A 23031-nucleotide genomic window follows, 5' to 3' on the forward strand; every position below is an offset into this window, starting at 1 on the left:
GGGACAGGATAACCCCAGGGACCCTACAACCAAGAGTGCCATGGTCCTGACTCCATCAGGAGACCCTCTTGGTTGGCTGTTGGCAGAAGGCTGCTTTGTATATAATTGCAGGTAGAACCTGTGGGGTACTGGGCAGAGGAGGACCAATGTTCCTATTTCCAATATCCATCTGTGCTTTGATTTCCAAAATTCCTTTTCTGGTCCTCTTGGTGACCCTTCATGGTGCTGAGTGGATACAGGTCATGTTGGATGGTGTGTTCTACCCCAACTCGTGAATGATTAATGATGAGTACAACAAATTCATCCCTCTCCAGGAACACCAATGGCCACCTCCTAGCAGAGAGGCATTTGGGCCCTCATCCTAACATCAGAAGGTAGTGTTTCTATAGGTATGACCGTCCTCATTTTACAAATGAGGAAAACTGAGGTTTGGAGAAGTTAAGCAAGCCACAGAGCAAATAATAAGCTGAAAAAAATAATAACAATAAGCCGAGCTTGAGTCCTACACCAAGACTGAAGCCCTTTCCACAAGAAAGAAAATTTGAAACTCTTTTTTTTTTTAACCTCACAATAAGGTCTCTACCCTGGAGTCTCTAAGTTTTAGGACTTCCCTGAATCCTGCTTGCACAAGGAGTAGAAAGCCTGGCACTCACCTTCCATCTGAGGCAGGCTGCCTCCCAGGCATTCTCTTCGCAGAGGCCACTGTGCTCTGGTCCATATCTCTGCCAAGTCAGCCAGGATAGCCCTGGTGCCTCCTGGCAGGAACAGTGTCTGTGGGCAGTGTGTGATTCTCAGATATTAATAACTGCCCATGTCTTGGCTGGGCACAGAATCACGAGCCACCACATACCTTGTAGATTCAAACAGCAATTCTTTATTCCCGAACTCACACCAGCCTCTACACACGTTCTGGGGAAATCCCAGTTCTGCCGCACAATTCATGTCCCAAATACTTTCTCAATTCCGAGAGAACTCAACGGGAACTCAGGCAGCAGGAACGCCCTATTCCCAGCAGGAATAACCTTCAACCTGGAACTTCCCTCTAAACCCAGATTGTTTTAAACCGGGAACGCCTTAAACCCAAATTATCTTAAACCCGGATACTTCCTAAAACCTGCAGGATACACCTTAATCCTGGATCCCCCCTGGTCCTTGAGCAGGGTCACCTTTCTCAAAGACACATGCAATATCCAAGGCAAGTCCATTTAACATGGGGTACGCTGGCAAGGAAATTTCGATGCGTCATTCCTACTTGGCAATGGCCCGCAGCAAATAACCACCACCAAGCACTGATGACAGGAAGGAGGAAATCCAGCCCTGTGGCCATGCAGTGTTTCATTCCAGTTTTGTTTGTTTTTTAACTTTTTTTTTAGTTGTAGATGGGTACAATATCTTATTTTATTTATTTATATGTGGTGCTGAGAATAGAACCCAGTGCCTCATGCATGCAAGACAAGTGCTCTACCACTGAACCACAATGGCAGCCCCATCATTCCAGTTATTTTTAAAAACTTTGCTATGCCCATGAGTTAAATGATACCACGCTTATAGCCAAGTTCCTGGATCTTGACCCAAAGAAAAGGTCAATGATAACAACACATTAATCAGAAATGTTTGTGAAATGTATAATTAGTTTATTCTCTGGGCCCAGAAGCTCAAACCTGCATGACTCCAAGAGGCAAACCTGTGTTTTCCTTGAGGCAAGGCTCATCAGACCCTGCAGAGGCCCCTATATTCATAGGGATGATCAGGCTGAAAATCTATGCCAGGGTAGCAAACTCTGCAGGCGAAGGATCAGGAGAGCCAACCCTCAGGCTCATCTGGCCTAGCAGCCACAGCTTCCACTCACAAGCCTCCTGCCAGGTGTATGGACTCCATAACATCACCTGAGCTGTGCCAGAAAATTCTTCTGGCATGTTTGGCCAGTTTCATTGCTTAGTTTTCTGGTCATCTCTGTCATCACCACACAGCCTGACAGTAGATTCTTACCTGAACTTTGTCACAAAAGAAGCCCCAAAACCTTTTTTTGTGGGGGTGAGGGGTGCCAGGGATTGAACTCAGGGCACTCAACCACTGAGCCCATCCCTATTTTGTATTTTATTTAGAGACAGGGTCTCACTGAGTTGCTTAGCACCTCACTTTCACTGAGGCTGGCTTTGAGCTCACGATCCTCCTGCCTCAGCCTCCTGAGCTTCTGGGATTACAGGATTGTGCCACTGTACTCAGCGCCCTGTAATCTTTCAGATAGCTCCTTCCTCGTGGAGCTCATTTTTCCACTTCACGGAACCATGATCAACACCTTCTGCTACATCATCTTCCCAGTTGCTCAGCAGAAACCCAAGCCTGATATTTACAAACTAAGGACCAGTGACCAGGAGAACCTGACTGTTGGTTCAGGCACCTCAGGGCTGGTGGTAACTGTTCTACTCAGCCAATTACTGCTTATCTTCAGCTAAACTTTCCTGAGGGAGCCCAGTGTCATAGGACCATCATGTTGATGATAACTGCTTCTCTTTAATAACAGCTTTTTGATATATAATTCATATAAAATCTACCCTTTTAAGTGTGTAGTTTAGTGGCTTTTAGTTATTCATACTTAAGCCATCACCACTAATTTTAGAATATTTTCATGACCTCCATAACAAAGAAACCCCACACCCATCAGCCAGCACTGCCCTACTTCTTTCCCTAGCCCCTGGGAACCATTAATCTTCCTTTTGGTTCTATGGATTTGCCTATTCTGGACATTATATATAAATGGAATCATTCAACACTTGATCACTTCTTTCACTTGGCGTGATGTTTGCAAGGTTCACCCATGTTGTAGCATGTATTGGTTTTTCATTCCTTTCTACTATTGAATAATATTCCATGTATGATACTATGCCACTTGGTTATTCACCTGTCAATTGGTGGACATTTTCCACTGCAAAATGTATTGGACTGTTACTGCTGGTTGGATGATAATGAATAGTGCTACTGTTAACATCCAGGTACAGTTTCTGTGTGGACACGTTTTCATTTCTCTCAGGCACGTACCAAGGAGTAGAATTGTTGGATCTTATGGTAACTCTATGTTTAACAATTGTACACCCTTGCACAATCTCATCACCAATGCCTGGGGGTTCTCTTTGGTAGTTCATAACATTCTAAGGTTGGTACCTCCAGATAAGGGCAACAGGCTCAGTAAGCTGGTGAGTGGCAAGGCTGGGACTCTAACCATAGTCTAGTGATTCCAGATGCCCTGCTTCTTGCCTCTGCAACCTTCTGTGAGGTAGTAACCTTTCCTCCCTATGAAGAACTGTGTTTCTCACTCTTTCACCTCTGTGCCTACGTCACCCCAATGAGAAGTCTTTCTATGTTGCAGGATGTGTCAGGAAATGCTGCATTTCTGGCCTTCACTCCTTTTGGGTTTGTTGTTCTTCAAGGAAACAAGAGGGTCCACTTCATTAAATGGTGAGTATCTTCATTTCCAAAACAGGCTCATTATATCTCACTAACTGGGGAGGGGCTGTGGTTCCCATGTCCTTTGTCTGTGATTGGGCAATTATGGTTCGGAGCCCTCTCCAAAGCCTTGTGTTGAGAATGGTAACTGATGAAGGTAGTGGTCTCTTCCTAGGGATCCTATTCTTCCACAAGGTTGTCCCTGAGAGCCAACAGCCTCTCCAGAGAGAGAAAGACTAAGATTTAATTTCTAAGGAGGCCTGGGGCTGGAGCCAATATTAGGGAAGCAATATTCCCAAGAGAATTGAGTCCTTGGTGCCATCACCTGCTAAGGACCATTGCCAACCCTATTAAGGCTGCTTGAGAGCATCTCCGTAGATGGCCCAACTCCCCTATTTACTCCACAACACAGACCATGACCCCTAGGGCAGATAAGTCATCCTGTTACTCTGCACAACACCCTCTCAGACCAACCTCCTTTGTGGGCAACTGGTCTGCAAGAGCTCAGATGCTGCTTGCTCTCACTCCTATTCCCCTTTAGGCCTTAAGTGTCTTCCGCCTCCAGGAGTCATGTCCACACTGTCTTCCTTCCCCTACTCTCCACTCCCACTTCTAGCAGGCAAGAGCCTCTGCCACAGCTGCGGCTTCTTAGAACTGCATTTCCTCCTGCCAGTTTTTGTTTTGTTTGGGCACTATTCTTTATGGCTGGGAAGACTCCAATTTGTTGATTGCCATTTGAATTATACTTGAGCCCTTTTGGATGGTTGGCCCCTGCAAACATTATCAGCCTCCCTAGGACATTTTGCATTTTCTACTAAGTCCCTGTGATTTCTGTGCCTGCTTAGGTCTCAGCCTGCCATGTCTAAGCTGGCCAGTTCCTCCAATGGACTTGGATAAATGGCTTCCTTGGTCCAGCAGAACTCAGTAGCAAAGCTTGCTCCCTGTCTTCATCCCCTTACCTTCTCCAGAAGAGCATATGAAGGGTCTGAGTACAGAGCTGGTTTCCAATCAGCTTTTTTCTGGGGTGCTGTAGGTGTCTGCCCTCCTCTGCCCTCTTTAGAACACCAGTCATTTTTAAACCCAGATTATTCTTATGAATAACAGCAACAGGATGATCTACAACAGTGCTAGAGAAACTGCTACTCAGACATACAGACATGCCTGCTGCCTGGAGTTACCCAACATACCAGCTTCCTTGGCTTCCTCAAGTGGTCCTCATTGTGCTCTCTGGGTGTTGATGTGAGGATTTGAAATCTGTCCAACAAAATACTTTTCAGAAAAAGACAATGAGCAGGATCACATTTTTCCTAGTGTACATCATTTGCTGCCTGGATATATCTGGGATATTCAATGTTCCTTAGACAGTGACATTCTGACCAGGGTAGCTGTTTCATGAGGACCCTGTTAGAGGACACAATTAGCTAGGAACAAGTAAGAAGCACTCTTACAGATACTTATAGTCTCTAATTATCCCTTGCCCTCCAGAAGCCACACTGCTTCTCGATCTTTTTCTTCTTTTCATGTACCACTTCTTCAGGGAGTCTCTTCACCGTGTCTCAACTTTATTTTTCTTTTTTAAATACTTTTTTAGTTGTAGATGGTCACAATACCTTTATTTTATTTGTTTATTTTTATGTGGTGCGGGGAATCAAACCTAGTGCCCCCATATGCTAGGCAAATGCTCTACCACTGAGCCACAGCCCCGGCCCCTCGACTTTATAATACAGGTATAAACCCAACCTCACCCTCAAAAGAAAACCCTTAATTTTCTATCTTGCTTGATACAGCCTAAATAATCTGTGTACTTGCCTGTATATTAACCTCGGGATATGTAATGTCGTGTATGTGAGTATGTGAGATTGATGATTGACCAACTAAAAGGGAGAATGAAAGGGAATCAAACATGGAGGGAATGCTACGTGACTGGTCCTAGGTCAAAACTGCTGGTCAGAAGTTGTAGAGTATCATCCTGACCCAATCATGATTTGCAGGACCATAAAGAATAAGTGATTTATCTGTCTCCTGAAGTATGTCCAGGTATAAATTCGGTACATAGTGCTTATTACCCTTCTTCTACTTACTAGGATATTGAGGAGACCTCCCTAGAAATTACCAAGAGGACGAAGCAAAGTGGAAGCAGATCTACACAATCAGACCTCCTTAGGGGTCTCAAATGGGCGGAAAAATAGGCTCTCCGGAGAGGGGTAGAGGGCCTGTGGCTCCTGAGCGTAGCTGTGCTGGGCAGATAGAAGTGAAGTGAGCAGCAACTGATGCCAAGGCCTAGTTCTCTGGCTCTCAGGGACATCCTCCTAAGGCCCCAGTAATTTTTTCACTTTGTAAATGTAACCAAGGCTGAAAGCAATGTGTGGAGATGAGGTCTAGGCCGTGCCATGTACAGTAACCATGTCACTTCTTCTGATTTGTGTCTGTCCTGCGGGTGACGTACCCCAGTATCCTGTTTGCCTCTTTTACTGCAGCCATTCACTGGGCTGGTGGCTTCAAGGATTTTTCTACAATAACCCCTAAGCCCCTTTCCTGGTCAGTACGCTGCATGACTGTTCCATGTAATCTGTTCTCTCTCTTTGGTATGTTGCCCCGCCCCCTCCCTGAGATTGTTTGACATTTGTCTGCATTAAACTGCATTTTCCATCCAGTGGCACAGTCACCTGAAAGACTCAACTCCCTCAGAACCTGGTTGCATTGTATTTCATTATTTGCTGTATCTTGAACTTTGGCCTCATCAGCTACCTGTGGCATCTTACATTTGACAGTCCCATCCAGATAATGCACCTGTGTTATGAACCAAATCCTGAAATGACCCGGACACTCTACCTAGACTCACTTTCCATGCAAATGTTTCCCTTTTACAGCCACTGTTGATGAGCCCGAAATCCTCCTATCACCCTATTACTATAGTGTGATTGACCAGAAAACTGTGGATTGAACTGTTCCAACAACCGTTCTCTAAGGCCACTGCGCTGCTGTCTTGTTTCAGTTCTAATTTTGGCTAAAATTGTGTCTGTGCCTGGAGCCCCTTCCAGTTGGGGTGGGCTGTGCATCTACAAGACTTAGCTGTGAACCAGCAGCCCACATCAAGGTGACAGGTACTCTTTTTGTGCTTCTAGGAATGAAGTGACCAAGCTGAAATTTGAAGGAAAGACTTTCTATTTATATGTAAGTCAGAAAGAGGTGAGTGCTGGCTTCCTTCTCTTCAGGGAGGGCTGGGGCACTGCGATGGCTCCTGAAGTCTAGAGCCAAGTCTATGGGGTCCAAGTAGAGCTAAGCCACTCACATGCTCAGCCAACATCAAGTCAAGACCTGGAGGTGAGGTATGAAGGGTAGGAAGCTTCTGGAGCACATACTTTCTCAGGTATGCTGATGACACCCAGAGTTTTCACCCAAGGGATCCCTTCCTCCAGGAAATGTAGTCAAAGTGAGATTCTTTTTCCATATACGGAAATTCCAGATGCAAATGCCACTTCTCACTAATGGCTCTCCTGGATCAACTTGTGACAGCTGAGACTTATACTGATTGGACTCGCCAGGTGTTAGGTGATTCACTGAACTTGAGGTCTGCCCCAGTGGGTCCTCTGGATCTTCTCTTCCAGCTAGCCAGCTGCTGGGGGCTTCCAGCAGCACAAGGGTTAGTTTCCCGGTTACTTCACCCTTCATTTCTTCATCCACACTCAGTCATTTCTATGTGAAATTTTTTTGCAGGAAAAGAAAATTATTCTCACTTATTTTGCTCCAACTCCAGAAGCCTGCAAGCACCTCTGGAAATGTGGAATTGAGAACCAAGCCTTCTACAAGTGAGTAGACACATGATGGGGACCATCTTTATCAGAGGCAAAGTCACAAAGGTTGCTTTTTAAGAAAAAAATGGGCATGTGAACCTTGAGAAATCTTGAGACAGGAGACTTGGAGACATGAGATGACAAGGCTGGCTTCCTAGTAAAACTCAGACCCCTTTCTGGGTCTTTGTGCCCCCCCACCCCAGGTACACAGCCAAAGGCAGGGAATGTTTCTGCTAAGTAGCCCAAGGGTCTGCCTAGAGGTGTCTGTCCTTGGACAGCCTCCAGGATGGAGTAATGACCTTTTGGGGTAGACAAAGGGTGTTTAATTTGAATCATGCTGTCCTTGTTGAATCATTCAGAGCCCTGGAAGGCCTGGAGCACAACAGTTTGATAAAAGATCAGGTACAACCCAAAGCCCCACTCTTTGGAGAAATTCTGAGGTCTGTCTCTTGGTGGGTTGCCCAGTGCTGAGCTGGGATCGATGCCAGCCCCTCCTGTTGTGTTACTACCAAAGGTATAGCCAACAACAGACCAAGTACCCAGGAGCCTAGGGTGGGTTCACTGGAGGGGCAAGGGCTTAACCACTATTGGGAAGCCAGGTTTAGGCCAAAGGTGAATTGTGCTTACTAAATAATTTTGTAAAGTATGAGTTATTTGTGTTCACTTTTCTTTGATAAAGTAAGTGGCAGGAGCTGGGCATGTTAGCACACAGCTAAGAGGCTAAGCAGGAGGATGTGAACTTGTGAGTTCAAGGCCAGCATGAGCAACTTAGTGAGACTCTGTCTCAAATTTTTAAATTTTTATTTTATTTATTTTTTAGTTTTAGATGGACTCAATACCTTTATTTTGTTTATTTGTTTTTATGTGGTGCTGAGAATCGAACCCAGTGCCTCACATGTGCGCTAGGTGAGCACTCTGCGGCTAAGCCACAACCCCAGTCCCTCAAAATTAAAAATTTTTAAAAAGTGCTAGGAAATATAGCTTAGTGGTAGTGTACTCTTGGGTTCAGTTCCCAGTACTGAAAAAAAAGTGTCGAGCTGGTGATGTAGCTCACTAGTAGAATGCTTACCTGGTATGTATAAGGCCCTGTGTCAATTCCAAGCAACCATAATTTTTTAAAAAAATTTTTTAAGAAGATTTTTTTTTTAATTTTTATAAGAAGATTATAAAAGCATTAGGGAGCCACAGGCAGTGGCATATGCCTGTGATCCTAGCTACATGGGAAGATTGCAAGTTTAAAGCCAGGTTGGCCAACTTAGTGAAACCCTATTTCAAAGTAAAAAAAATAAAACGGTCTGGGGATGTAGCTCAGTGATAGAGTACCCCGGAGTTTCTTCCTGTGCCAGAAAGAAAGAGAGAAATAAAGAAAGAAATTTGTGCTTTAATAAGATGTGTCTTGATTAGGACAAGGCAGTACAGTTGGTGTATTCTACCTGGGGTCAGCCTTGCTATCATCAAATGCCCCTAAAGGATCCTGAAGAGACCTGACTTGCCGGGGGCTGACTGGGCACCATTCCCCTCCCCAGTGAGCAGACTCTGTTACCTGCTGCTGTTCTGGGGCCACAGCTCCAGAGGCTGCTTGTTTCTTGGGCAGGCTTTCTGAACTGCTAAATAATACTGTACATTTGATACCAACACCATGATGAACTGAATAGGCAGTCTGAATTCTAACCTGAGGGGATGTCTTTCATTTCATGAAGAGGACACTCAGGAGAGACTTTAGCACGGCCAAATTCTTCTACTCAGTCTCTGCTTTCCATGGAAAGCCAAGCGAACATTTTTTCTTTTGCCACCACCTTCCCTTTGCCTTTGACAGAGCTCAGCTTTGGTCAGTTACATGAACCTTGAGAGAAGCAACTTGAGAAGCAAATTCTTGTTTGTGGGACTGAGAAGCAACACAGGAAGGATGGGGTTCCCTGAGTCTCCCCAACAAAGAGAGGAAAGCCAGATATATATCTCCCTCCCTCCTAAATGGTCTAACACAAACAGAAGGAATCTCTTTGTCCTTTGTCTCTTGTTTTCTCCAGCACCTGTTCTTAAAGGTTTGTTTTCCACCGCCCATAACAGAAGTTTGCTTCTAAACCTGTAACCAAATTCAGTTTCTGAGTTTTTCCTCTGCACCCACACTAGAAACTGAGGTCATTTTTCAGTTTTCCATTGCCTCCTTAATGTCCTAATTGTTAAAAGCTTCCAGCCTGGATCAGATACCAGTTACATCAAGTCTTTGGTAGCAACCAATCATTTCAGCCCATTTTCAGCATCTCTGACACACAGGTCCCCATCTTGCCTATGGCCTAGTGCCTTGAAGATAGCTGGGGCAGACTCAAGAACATGTTGAGGCAGGAGGGCAAGTAGGCTGAATCCTCACAGAGCTCTGAGATGGGGTGGAGGGGGTGGTGTCTTCCAGGAACTGTTCATGGATTGTGGAGACAGTTCCTTAAATACTCAATGCCCATCATGGCAGAGACGTCAGAGCCAGATGGACTCCCAGTGGATTAGTACTATAGGCACCCTGGGAGGGTTTTACGGCAGTCAGATCTTGGAGACCTCCCTGGGCAGTTCTGTCCAGGCCTCAATTTCTAAGGATGAGAGAACTAATGGGATCAGCAAAGCCACCAGGAGGATGTTTTCCAGTGCCCATGGCCTTCCCAGATCTCCACATTAGCTCTCTGTAGTTTCAAAAGTGATGTCAAATAGGTAATCTGGGGAAAACAGAATGGCTCCAAATTCAAATAAATGATAGAATTTTTATTGAAATTATACTGGTTTCCTCACCACAGGACGTCTCTGAATTTTTATTATGAGAATGCATGTTAGGACTCCCCAGCAGGAAAATGGAACAGAAAGGGCAGCCCCTACCCTCTTTTCACCCACAATTACCCAGAGAAGGACACAAAGCATCAAATACTAGAGCTAGAAGGGACTTCTGAGGTCAAGTAGTCCCAATTCCATCATTTCATAGAGAAGACGACTGAGGCTGGGTGTGGTGGTGCAAGTAATTCCAGCAGAAAGCTGAGGCAGGAGGATTATAAGTTCAAAGATTGTCTGGGAAATTTAGCAAGACCCTGTCTCAAAAATGAAATTTAAGAAGGGTTGGAGGGCTGGGGATGTGGCTCAAGCGGTAGCGCGCTCGCCTGGCATGCGTGCGGCCTGGGTTCGATCCTCAGCACCGAACTAAAAAATAAATATTAGAAATTCTCTCTCTCCCCCCTCTCTCTTAAAAAAAAAAAAAAAGAAGGGTTGGATATGTAGCTCAGTAGGAGGGTGCTTTCCTAACATGCATGGTTCAATCCCCAGTACTGCAAAATATAAAAAAATAAAAAGACTGATCTGAGGTCACACTGCCAATAAAGGCATGGCTGAGATTAGAAGGATGGCATTCTTCTTTTCACCAGACCATTATCCCTAACATTTGTTTCCTGGGTTACCTTGGTCAATTCTATAAACCTTCTCAGGGGCCTTCACTCTCCTGACATTAAAATAGGCTTCCATGTGACTGTCAGGCCCTGAGACAGAAGGGCACCTGGCTGTGAACACAGCCTCCAGTCCTGAGACAAGCGTGGGCTACCCAGGGCTTTTTCTTGAATCAAGTTTCCTCACATGGCCTTTGGAAGGAGCTGGGAATGTGCAGCTTTGGCCTATATGAGACAGGTTTAGGCCATTGGTCACACTGAACTTTGCCTTGCTACAGGCTGGAGAAATCAAGCCAAGTCCGCACAGTGTCCAGCAGCAATTTATTCTTTAAAGGGAGCCGGTTCCGATACAGGTAAATAGTGACAGTAAGTAACCATTATGAATCTATTTTCAGACCCTTCTCTGGCGGACAGTCACTCAGTGGGCCTTATCCTTGAGAACAAAGAAAGTGAGGAACTCTCAGCACAGCCTGAGGTTTCCATCCAATTCTCCTGACTTCTAACCCTTTTACTATTTCTTTCCTTCCCTGCAGCTGTTTGTCTGTAGGGTTTTAAATGTGTCTCTTCTTCAACTTACAACAGCAGCCCAATTAGAACTGAAACAGTGATTCCTAATGTCTCACTGTCTATACAGAGTTTTTTTGTTTAGTTTTGGTAATGTTACTGGAAATGCTGGGCAATGAGAAATCATTCCTCAATGATAATGGAAGATCTCAGAGAGTCCAGAGATGGAGAAAACTCTCTTAAGATAGGATGTCATGACACTTTAGAACTCCATCCTGGCAAGCAAGCCTTTCTCAGTGACCAAAGGATTGGGGAAAGGGTAGGCCAAAGAGGCCATTTTCTTATTCAGCCAAAGTACATAAGATCTTAGAGTAACAGTCCTAGAACACAATCTCACTTCTTTCTGTTTTTATTTTACTACTTACAGTGGCCGAGTTGCAAAGGAAGTAATGGAATCGAGTGCCAAGATCAAACGAGAGCCACCGGAAATACACAGGTAGGTTGCCAGGAGCTCCTCGAAACCATTCCGACTCAGATCCCAGAATCTCAAAAGACCTAGTAGTTTGAGTTCAGTGAAGCTCCTGGTCACAATGGCCACCAAAAGAGGAGGAGAGTAGGGCAGAAGGGTGAAGAAATTTGTCCCAGCTGGAGGAATGAGAAGTCTTTAACCCATGATAAAAAACAAGAGCGGGCCAGGCTACTTGTGAATAATATGCAGACCTAGGTGCTACCTCCCTGTGATTCTCTTCTCTTCTCCCAAATCTTGATATTGATCACAGACCAAGGAGGATATGACAAAGCAGCAATATTTCATTGGTTCTGGAATCCATCCATTATAGGAAGCCAGAGATAGCCTCACAGCCCTGCCACTCTGGGTCTAAAATAGTTTCAGGATACATGCCTCATGTATATCCATAATTCATGCATTTCCAGTAGCCTCTCCTAGAAATGGGTAAGACCCAGAAAGAATGTGATTAGCCTAGAACACTAGGATCTGGGGCCAGCCTTTGCCTCTGGGAATGGGAACACTGCTGCCTGCCCCTCCACATATAGCCCCCATGCAGCAGCCTCTGGGGGAAGTCAGGGGAGGCTACCAGTGTTGGTACATTCTCAGGAATACTGCTCATCCTGGGGCTCTATTCCCTGACAGTCCAGTCCAGGACCACTCCTGCCCCATTAAAGAAAGGTTTAGGTGAGTCTGGGGTATAAGGAGGTGGTAGAGTTTGAAGCAGAGCCTCTTATTGGGATCCAAGGGCCAAGAGCAAAGAGAAGGTACTAAAGATTTTTTTTTTTTAAAGGATCCAGGGGCTCAGGATGTGGCTCAGTGCTTACCTGCCATGTGTGAGGCCCTGGGTTTGATTCCCAGCATTACATAAAAAAATAAAATAAAATAAAAAGAACCCAAACCTAATACAAGCAAACATTCTAGTAGCTCACACCTACATCTGTCTGTTCACTGAGTGAAAAGGTTTCTCTTTTCCTTTTACCTCAGAGCAGGGATGGTTCCCAGCCGGAGCTGTCCTTCTATAACCCATGGCCCACGGCTGAGCAGTGTCCCCAGGACCCGCAGAAGAGCTGTTCACATCTCCATCATGGAAGGTGAGCCTGAGCTCCTGGAGATGATATTGAGTCCCTCCGTGTTGTGACTTGGCCAAGTTCAGGGCCCTTGAAAAAGAAGCTAATTTGCATTTGAGACAACAGTAGGTTTTGTGGAAGAAAGAGCCCAGCAGCAGGTTATAAGTTATTACCCAGAGAATGGGAACATCAGCTGGATACAGGATAAGGGGGCGTCTTACCAGGCCTGTGTACTATGATCCAGGATGGGGTGTAGATCTGAGTGAATGAGGTTAACCCTTTGGGAGATTTGTATGTGGAGTTTGCCAGGTGCCATGCAGTTCTGAGAATGGCTTTGTCAAGAGGCCTTCCCTTCATTTCCTAGATCTGACCAGTCTCCACAGCTTGTATGATTAGGATGAATGAGACAGTTAACCAAGAAATAAAAACTTGGTTCTTCCAATAGCTGTCACCACCTTATCTTTCAGTTATAGAAATCTGTGCTATTGCTATGTGAACTTACTGCTGTCTCAGGAAGTCAGTATGCTCTGCCTCTCTCCTCCCTCCCTTTGGGGGAGGTGGGAAGAGAAATTCTGTGTATCTGCTGAACTAGGCACCCTGGTATCTGAGGCCAACCTCTGTTCTGTTCTCTAGGTAGTCAGTTCAGTTAGGAGATGTCCTCAGAATATTGCCCTCTAGCTGTTGTCATGGACCTGGCTCATTATTCACAGGCTGGATGTAAAATTTGACTATCATTCTCAAAGATGATGTTTTATAAGGCCCCAGAGGATGGCAAACAGCAAGACTGCTTCAAACCTCTCTGTCCTGGAATTATGGAGTAGAAGTTGGAGAGGGAAGGCCCTATGCCCTTTCTGTGGGAATGTTGCTTGTTATTGAAATGAAAAACTGCTCAGGTTAGGGAAAGTGTTGCTCTGCTAGTCCCCTGGGAGAATCTCTGGTTCGTATTTAGTTTTTTAGGATGTGTCATAAGATCACCTAAGTATGAATCACCTGCTTGTAGTATATAACTCCATCCCAGAAGCTGAAAAACCTGGCTAGATGACCACCATCAAGTTAATTATTTGTATATTAATTACAATTATCTTAGTTGTGCTATTTATAAAACAGGGACATTTTCCTTGCCTGTCCCTTGAGTGGCAAAGGAATTGATATATGCCAAGTACTTTTAAGAGTACTGTAAAGCACTTCCTAAGGCAGGCAGGCAGCAAGCACAGGGCCAAGCCCTAAGGAGGAATCAACATGGAGGTTTGAACAGAAGCTCAGCGATGCATTTTCTGGGGCAAGTGGCTTCTTAGCCTGTCACCCACACTGTGGAATGGAGCAGGGTGTGGGAGAGTGCCTTGTGAACTGCCAAGCATGTTGTGGAGTTATGGAGATGTGACCATCATCAACATAGCCTCCTATGTCTCCCCACCCCCTCCATCTTAGGCTGAGCTAGAAAATGGAGCATAGCTCTTGCTGTCCCTCTTCTCAGAAGTATATATCTCAGGGAAGTGAATTTCTTCCCCTTTGAAACAGATCCTATTTTCTCCTATTGCAGCCATAGGTTCCTTCTCCAATTTCTTCACCTTGCTTGCAAAATGCCAGGGGAGGTGCAGTTGGGAGGACTTGCTGAGAAGGACAAACTCCAAAGGGCCAGGGTACTTCCTCAAAATTGCTCCTCATAGAACCTCTCAGTTGGCAGATTATGGCTCAGCAGCCTCCCACATGGTACTCACCAAACCAACCTGCTCCTCACACTTCATACCCAAGGGTGCCAGCAGCCAAGCACAGCCTAGATTCCTAGTCATGCACCTCATAGGACTCATTGGCTCAGGTTGGGTAGGTAGGAACAGCTATGTAGGAGTGACCCTCACCAGCCTAAGGGGGAGACAAGATAGAAGAAGGTGGACATCTCATCTGGATGTGGAAAAAATATGACTTTAGCAGTTAAATGACTATCAGTGCAGGACTACCAAGCCTGTGGAAATAAAAAATATTTCCACCCAGCCAGGGCAGGGAGAAGCCTTGAGGGATGTAATGAGAGCCTTGGAAGAAGGGCACAATCAACCAAAACCCCAGGGAACTTACTCTTGGACATGTGAAACTGGTGCATGAGCCATCCGACACTTTTAGAGTCCATAGAGCACATAAATTAGTACCTCAGAAATCATTCGACTTTTCCAGAGGAGGAGCTTTACTTGCTATCTCCAAAAGCCATGGAAGAAAATTACAAAAACATTATAAGGTTTACTTTAAACTAATTCTATGTTAATCTCAATAAAGAGGGGCCCTTTAAAAAGAAAAAACAGTCCTTTTATCAACACAGGACTGACACTGAGATAAGGCTCAAGTATGCTGATTCCCTTCATACATTGTGCCTTTTGGGGCACCACTCAGCAGGAAGCAAACAGAAGATGGGACACATTCCTTTACCAGCCCCAGAGTCACCTCCCCACACTTCAGAGCCATCAAGCCCAAAGCTAGTACATGACTTCATTGCACTCAGGTAGCCTGGATAAACCTAATGTCTTTTTGTCTGTACGTCCTAGATTTCCTGGCAAAATCTTGATTCCCCTATCCTCTGGGATTGGTCCTTGCCCTCTGCTGTCCCTTGTCCTTTGAGAGGTTGGCCCTTAAATGGGCCTCAGGCAAAGAACTACAGGCTGGGAAGCATTACTTTTTATGGCCCTAAGTGCTGCTCAGTACTAAATCCAGTCCCCTGATAACAACGTTGGCCTCTCCAAGCTGCTCCTTCCTTGTAGTTCAGCCTGATGAAGCTCAGGGAACAGACCTTCTCTCTCCACACAGGACACACACTGCTAAGGGGCTGCTGTGGCATGGGAAAATCCTTTGTCCCTAGTTGGCTTTCCGTCCTTTTCCTCTCTGTATCTCCCCTGCCCGGCTGGTTTCCCTGAAGAAATCAACTGGTTTCCACTAAAGAAGTATCCACCTTCCTGGGCCACCATGGGGAAGAGTCTGATTAAGATTCACACCAGAGTCAGCGTTCAGCTCCGGTTGACTAATCACTGCCTTCGGCCCTTAAGCGTGCGTATCCTGAGGATGGGGCCCCGGCTCCAGGGTAGGGTCCTGACAACTGTGACCCCCAGCTCATGGAGAGCCACTTCTGGGCAGGGGAGTCAGCTGAAGCAACTCCAAGGTAAAAGACGCACTCCTGTTTTGCTGTGCCAACTTTAGCCTAGATCCTTCCCACAGCGCCCACCCTATCCACCCCAGACTAATAAGTTTGATGAAGGGCTGGATGGGTGGTGGTTTCTATAATAGTGAAAACTGAAATTCTTATTCAGGACTAACCTGACATGGAATAACAACCTTAGAGGTGAGATCTGTTGGGGGAGAAGATTATTTCCTGAGCAATCATAGTTGGCCAGGAAGTCTACTGGAAATGCATACCTTTTATCTATATTTACTGAGAGCACCAATAACTTAATATGGCTTCTGGTCACTCTGACTTGTTCTCTGATGTCACAATGTCTGCCTCTGTCCTTCCCCAACCAGCTTAGAGCTTAATTGTAGGCCAAGCTAAGTTTGCATTGAAGTGTTTACTGGCAGCAATGCTGGTCATGCTTTGGAAGATCTGGCAGTTGGAGTTGTCCTTGTTAGAGGGGAGGCCTTTGAGAGGGTATCAGTGCCCTGTGCTGAGGTTACAGAGAAAGGGGACAAAGGAGTACTTGGGAAAAAAGCCAAGCCAGCAACATACTACCAGGGCCTTGATGTTTCTTTTTATCAGTGACCCATGACATACTCCAAGATACATATTTCTGTTGTAGCATGTGCCAATGGGGGCATCAGAGAAAAATATTGGGTTTTAATAAAGGTCAAAAGAGCATCAAGAGCTCTGGAAGAAGGGACAGGGCTCTTTATTTCATGTCATTTTCTAACAGTTTCTTGTACAGTTAAGACGTAAATCTCGGGGCTGGGGATGTATGTAGCTCAGTGGTAGAACGCTTGCCTAGCATATGCGAGGCCCTGGGTTCGATCCTCAGCACCATATAAAGATAAATAAAAGTATTGTGTCCAACTACAACTAAAAATAAATATTTTTAAAAAAGAATAGCAATAATAATTAAAAAAAAAAAAGACCTAAATCTCTAAGGCAGGTGTTAATTCCCTCAGAATCCAACTACATGATCAGTAACACCATGAAATAGAGGCTTAGATTCCACCCTCGGTTTGCCATTAGCAACCAACCATATGACTTCAGGAAAATTTTGTAACATTTCACTCTAATTCATGGAGTTTTTGAAGGACAAAACCAAAGTGCTTTAAAAGTTTAAAACATATAAATTTAAGATTTTAGCATAAGGATGAATGACATACTGCTGGAACATAAGGAGATTCTGAAAGCAGAAGTTGAGAGCCATGGCAATGGATAGTGGTTGCCCTGCCGTCATCCTCACCTTCCACCCCTACTCAGAACCAATTCCAGGGCTCGTTCCTCTGGAGAATCCTTAACTGCACCTGTGCTGAGAAGGGATCCACCAAGCTAGTCAGGTGGGCTACCTGTTATGAGGGAGTCCAGGAAGCGGAGCCACTCTGTGCAAAGGTTATTGACACCTTTTTAAGAGAGACTTTTGGGCTTCTAGAGCTAATCCTAAACCAGACAACTGCCTATATCAGCCCTGGGTGTGCTGGGAACCCGATTCAGTTTGTCAACCTGGTGCATGCATCAGGGTCTATTCAGAGCAACAGAAGGGGAGTCGCTTTTCTTATCATAGGCCACAAAATCCAGGAGAGCTACTTTGGCACTACTAAGATGACCTGGAATGGAAGATGCAAGGTCACCATGCCTGAAACAAGAAGCCACTTTTGGGGAACACTTTGATGTGGTTCATATGTGGTGAATGTGAGCCTGAAGGCTCTGGCCTGGGTGGCTGCTATTCAGTTGAGGGTATAATCAGTTCCTGTTTTTTTCCTGCTAGAGAAACAGCCCTCGGGGAATCTTGGAAGGAGAGAAATTTTCCATCAGAGAAAAAAGAGATAATGGGTAGTTTTAGGGGTCAGAAGAGCAGTATTCCTAATAGATGCCTCATGAGCTCAAGACCTTGCATGCTGGGTTGTTAACAAGGATAAACAGTATTTAGCAATCAGTATTTAAGGAAGCCCAAGTAGGCAGAATACATTCACCTCCTCCCTTCCCCATTCCTGCCTCTGAGGATTCTCCACTCAAAAGGCAGCCTTCGGATTTCTGAACCCTGGCCTCAGTGCTGTATCAGGGGCAGTCTAAATGAAATTCAGATCCTCTAACTGGGGCTAACACCAGGCCCAAGAAATTCAAGGCAGGAAAAGCAGAATCTTAAATAAGTCAAATCTATGAGCAAAAAGAAAAATCTTCCAAAATGGCCACTGTGTTTTTGCTGCTGCTTTTGTCCTCTTCTTGCTATGTCAAAACAACGTAGTAGCCACTGCTACTACTACTGGGTTGTGCATCCAATCAAACAAGTATACACTAGGATCCAGAAAGCCTATTCATGTTCTTGTTGCTTTTCCAGGCCTCGAGTCCCTACGGGACAGTGCCCATTCCACCCCGGTGCGTTCTTCTTCCCACGGAGACACCTTTCTGCCTCACGTGAGAAGCAGCCGGGCAGACAGCAACGAGCGAGTAGCTGTGATTGCAGATGAGGCCTACAGCCCTGCAGACAGCGTGCTGCCCACCCCTGTGGCTGAGCACAGTCTGGAGCTGATGCTGCTTTCCCGGCAGATCAATGGAGCCACCTGCAGCATTGAGGAGGAGAAGGAGTCTGAGGCCAGCACCCCAACTGCTGCAGAGGTGGAGGCCCTTGGAGGAGAGCTGAGGGCCCTGTGTCAGGGGCACGGCGGGCCAGAGGAGGAACAGGTGAATAAGTTTGTTTTAAGTGTCCTCCGTTTGCTCCTTGTGACCATGGGACTCCTCTTTGTTTTGCTCCTCCTCCTGATCATCCTTACCGAGTCTGACCTTGACATTGCCTTTTTCCGAGATATCCGCCAGACCCCAGAGTTTGAACAATTCCACTATCAATACTTTTGTCCCCTCAGGCGATGGTTTGCCTGCAAAATCCGCTCAGTGGTGAGCCTGCTCATTGACACCTGAGAAGGCATGACTCCTCCCAATAACTAGCCAGGTGGACCAAGGAGCCCGGCTACCCATTCCCAGCAATGGGACCCATCGTGGAACCATCGGCACACATACCAAGTCCTCCTTTCATGACTCAAAGTCCACTGCAGCCTAGGAGGGTTATTTCCCAGAAGAAAGGGATAGGCTCACGCCCTGTCTAAACAAACTGGGAAAACTCATTTTCTTCAGAGGTTCTTTCAAGAAAGGCTCAGCAACTCTTTCTCATCTTTCAATTTTGCAGGATAATTTTTGGTTTTGAATTTTGATTTTTCATAGATGTGTATTATTTTGAAAGTATCAAATAAAAAATAATTTATTTTACTATTACTGATTACTGCAGTGGTGTCACCTAGCAGATGGGATGCTAGTTGAAGACAAGAGAGCTGTTGTTGTCCTCTTATTCTGCAGGTATTTTTCTACTGGTGCCACCAGGTTCTGGGAGACATCACTGCAGCCTCAGCGGGGCAGGCCAGGGGTCTGGACAATGGGGACTGTTTAGATTTTCTTGCCAGACAAAACTTTTTAAAAAGTAAAAATCCATGTAGAATGATTAAATGGAAAGTTGCTTCTTATGATGGTCTGAGTTGGATTTTCTTTTCCTTTTTTTTTTTTTTTCAAATCTGAGCAGAGTGGGCATCTGAAGGGACCACCGGTACAGCAGCAGCACAGCAGGGGTGGGGTAAGTCTGTCCCCTTAGACTAGAGCCTGATGGGCATCACGATGAGTTCTGTATAATGAACTAAGACATCTCTGATTTTTTTTCCTGAAGAACCTCAAAACTTTTCTAGTTTTCCAGGGGCATTAAATGACTTCAGTGATGCCAGAGAGAGTACTGTCAGAAATGTTGGACAAAATGTAGTTATATACACAAAAGCTAAGTTACCCAAGAGACTGCTGAGATGCAGAAAACAGTGCTTATTTTGTACATAGTGTAACCCTCCCAAAAAAAGACTTTCGATTTATATTTTAACAGCAAAATGTTATTTTCTTAACTATTCATATTTTGTTTTTACTTTATGGATTAAGAAATAGAACCTGATGAACTAAACGATGCAAGAAAGAAAATGATCCTGAGAATGCAAAACGTCAGAAAATAGAATTCCAAGATCAACAAACAGCCTTGGAAGGGACAAGGAAAAGAATCTTTTAAAATAAGATTTCTAAGAGATGCTTACAAAAGACAGAAGGTGAACTTGGCAGAGACCAACACTTAGATGTAGAAATGCTGCCCCCTAGGGTCATCCTCCACATCAGGAAATAAGTTCCAAAAAGGTACTTATCCTTGCTGAGGAAAGCCCTGAATGCTCACAGAAGCACAGGTCCACAGAGGGTGAATGTGAGTCGCTAGGCCCAAGCTCTGCAACTCTTAAAACCATCACACACAAGATCTTGTTCTCATCTCAGGGAGAGATTTCTAAGTCATCTGGGGCTTGAGGACTTATGTGAACATAATCAGTGGTCATATTCCTGGGACCCACACAATATGCCAACACAGCTGCCAACACAGTATGATGTTGGACAGTCCCAAAAGCAGAACAGAGAGAGTCATTTATTGATTTGATCTCTCCTGTTTTGTACCCTGAAATGATAGAACCAGTTCCATGTTCAGAATATAACAACCATGAAAAAATCAGGGCTCTAAGGGGTGAGGGGGGAGAGTGGATTTGTCTTAATTTTAAAGAAAGATACTTTTTTCATCTAGACCACAGTTCAGGAAACTTCTGAAAAGACAGTAAACTTTTTTTTTTTTTTTTGGTTCTGTCACAATTATTCAACTCTGCCATCATAGCACAAAAATATGGATTATGTGTGCATGAAGGAGCATATCCGTGTTCCAATACTACTATAAAAACAAGACGGTATGCTTATTTTGGTCCATGGGCCATAATATGCCAACCCTGATCTAGACAATAAAACTGACCATTATGGAACAAAAAAGGGTCAGCTCTTCTCCAATTCCTGGCATGTGTGAAAGACCTAGGCCTTTTCCCAGTGGAAACACTAGGGTTGCTTGTTTACAGGGTGCTTGAACAACAAACCAGCAGAGATGTCTGGAGCCAAGATGAGCAAGATCAAGAACTGGAATGCTAAAACATGGCAAATCGAAAAATGGAAATGGGCCTATCTGATCATTTTCATACCAGCAACAATTTGAGCAGAATCACAAACATACTTACCAAGTGACGAGACAAAGTGAGGGAGATCCTAGTAAAGATTAGGGATCACTTAAACCAACTAGCCACTGCCACTTGTCATCTACGTAGCAAAGGCTTTATTTAGCACAGGACTAAAGTGAAAAGTAGACCCAGAGATGAAAAGGCTGTCAGGAGACAGGGAGCTGGTGTTAACCTGGATATCTACTGTCTTATGCAACATAGATTACCTTCTAGTGTAGTGCTCCTACCTCAGTCTGTAGAACACGGTGTCTCTATGCAGTGAGTGAGAGCCTTGCCTTGGACCTTTCACATCCACACTAGAGAGATACAGTATCCCATTGCCCGGTGTGTTAACTTGTGTCTAGAATTCTAACAGTGCAGTAGTCCATACCATTTCTAGCAGGTGAACAGAAACTTTTGAGATTTTTTAAGGCTTTTCCCAGAAAATATGGATAGAAAAGTTTCCTTCAATTTGCTTTTCAAATTGTGCTTGAATAACAAACTTCCTTTAATGGTAACTAGTCTTTTTTGATATCTCCCCACCATTAAAAACTGTTCAAGTTTTTTATCTGGTTTTTTATGTTCTACTATGTCTCTCATTTTATCTCACTGTAGAAAAATCAATGGTTTCCATAGCATCATCTTTTGGAGGAAATAACTTTCTGAAGAATAGCAAACTGCATCTTTAAGCAGTAGAGGGTAAACTACCTGCAAATGTGAATTTCTTAGTTTCACTTAAAAAATAGTTGTTAACCTTTCGTGTGCCAAAAACTTTTGAGTTACATTTTCCTTCAAAGCAATGTACTTTTTTCTACATATGCAGTATGTAGTTAGCATAAAATCATTGGTGCCATGAAAATTATTTTTAAACTTAAAATAAATATTTAAATACCATGAAAAAGTGGGCTCTTTGTTTTTTAACTTATATACCACCTCACAGTATGAAAAGTTACTAACACATAGATAAAAAGATACTACCAGTAGGATTTACATAGCTGACTGCTATTCACAATTGGATCATACAAAATAACATATATCCATCAATTCTCATTGTCTCCCCACCCCAGAATAAATGACTAGAAACTGAAAAACTTTAAATGTGGAATAATTTGAGGTGAATTGGACCTTGTTCTGGTAATGAAAACCATGAAGCTTAAGTAGTTTTCTCAAGATTACCTAGTATGGCTGTTTGCTGGCTGAAGGAATTAAATCTTTGTATCCACAGCCTGAAGCTTGCTGCTTTTCTGAAGAACTTCCTTCACCAAATCTTCTCTGTGAAAAGGAAATTCAAAGACCAGAATACTAAAATAGGACTGAAGCAATTCAGATTCTGTTCATTTCGAATCATCTGTGGTCACTCCTAATCTGACCACATCTCTGTCTACTTAATATGAGAACAACTCCCTAACATCAAAAAGGCAGGTCACCTCAAAGCAAACAGCTCCATGGGAACTCGGAGCTTATGAGTTTAGGAGAAATCCAAAAGTTCAAACTGACAGCAAAAGTTTATCCCAAAGGAAAGGAGCAATCATAATACACATATAATTACAGAAGCCACACAGCTGTAAACCAGACTCAAGAAATTACATTACAGACAGTTTAAGGGAGGCAGTTTTTCGTTATGGGCTGTCTAGATGTACACAATTACTCTGTTATAAAGCTTATGACCAAGTAACAAGTGCCTACTCATTCTCCGTCCTTCCTGCATTGCCTCAAGAAGGTATAACTCTACTAAGTGAAACTGGATATAAATAGCAGTTTATGATGCTGCAATGGCAAAAGAAACCACAAAAGTCAGGAATTTTCTTGTGTTTATTGCAGAGACCCCCCCCATTACTACCAAGTATTCAAAGCTTAAATGATGGTACTAATTTGATCAAGAGTAGTTTTCAGCATCTTAAAAAGAACAATTCCCGCAGAACTAACCACTCTGGAAACTATGAAATTAATTGGTATAGAAAAAGGGAAAGGAAGCTTAAAGCCTTCCTTTACTGTTTTCCTAAACAGTTCAGACATAATTCAACCTCATTTAGCTTTACTTTCCATTTTGT

The 23031-nt window shown here is 44.2% G+C and overlaps 1 protein-coding gene across 9 annotated transcripts in view; it reads left to right on the forward strand.

Annotated features, from left to right (window-relative positions):
• Positions 1 to 21881, forward strand: part of Frmd5 (FERM domain containing 5) — a 307318-nt gene extending 285437 nt beyond the window's left edge. Inside the window, exons 8-16 of one of the 9 annotated variants that reach the window (XM_078049689.1) lie at positions 3368 to 3456; positions 6570 to 6633; positions 7162 to 7253; positions 10930 to 11004; positions 11583 to 11651; positions 12648 to 12754; positions 18223 to 18566; positions 19453 to 19503; positions 19851 to 20011. In XM_078049689.1, the coding sequence (XP_077905815.1) occupies positions 3368 to 3456; positions 6570 to 6633; positions 7162 to 7253; positions 10930 to 11004; positions 11583 to 11651; positions 12648 to 12754; positions 18223 to 18566; positions 19453 to 19503; positions 19851 to 19856 (897 nt within the window). In that variant the 3' untranslated portion in view covers positions 19857 to 20011. The other 8 variants (XM_078049690.1, XM_078049691.1, XM_013360124.4 and 5 more) reach the window with 8 other exon arrangements.
• Positions 21882 to 23031: the final 1150 nt, after the last annotated feature.

Source organism: Ictidomys tridecemlineatus, chromosome 5, assembly GCF_052094955.1.
Source record: "Ictidomys tridecemlineatus isolate mIctTri1 chromosome 5, mIctTri1.hap1, whole genome shotgun sequence".
Classification (NCBI taxonomy): Eukaryota; Metazoa; Chordata; class Mammalia; order Rodentia; family Sciuridae; genus Ictidomys; species Ictidomys tridecemlineatus.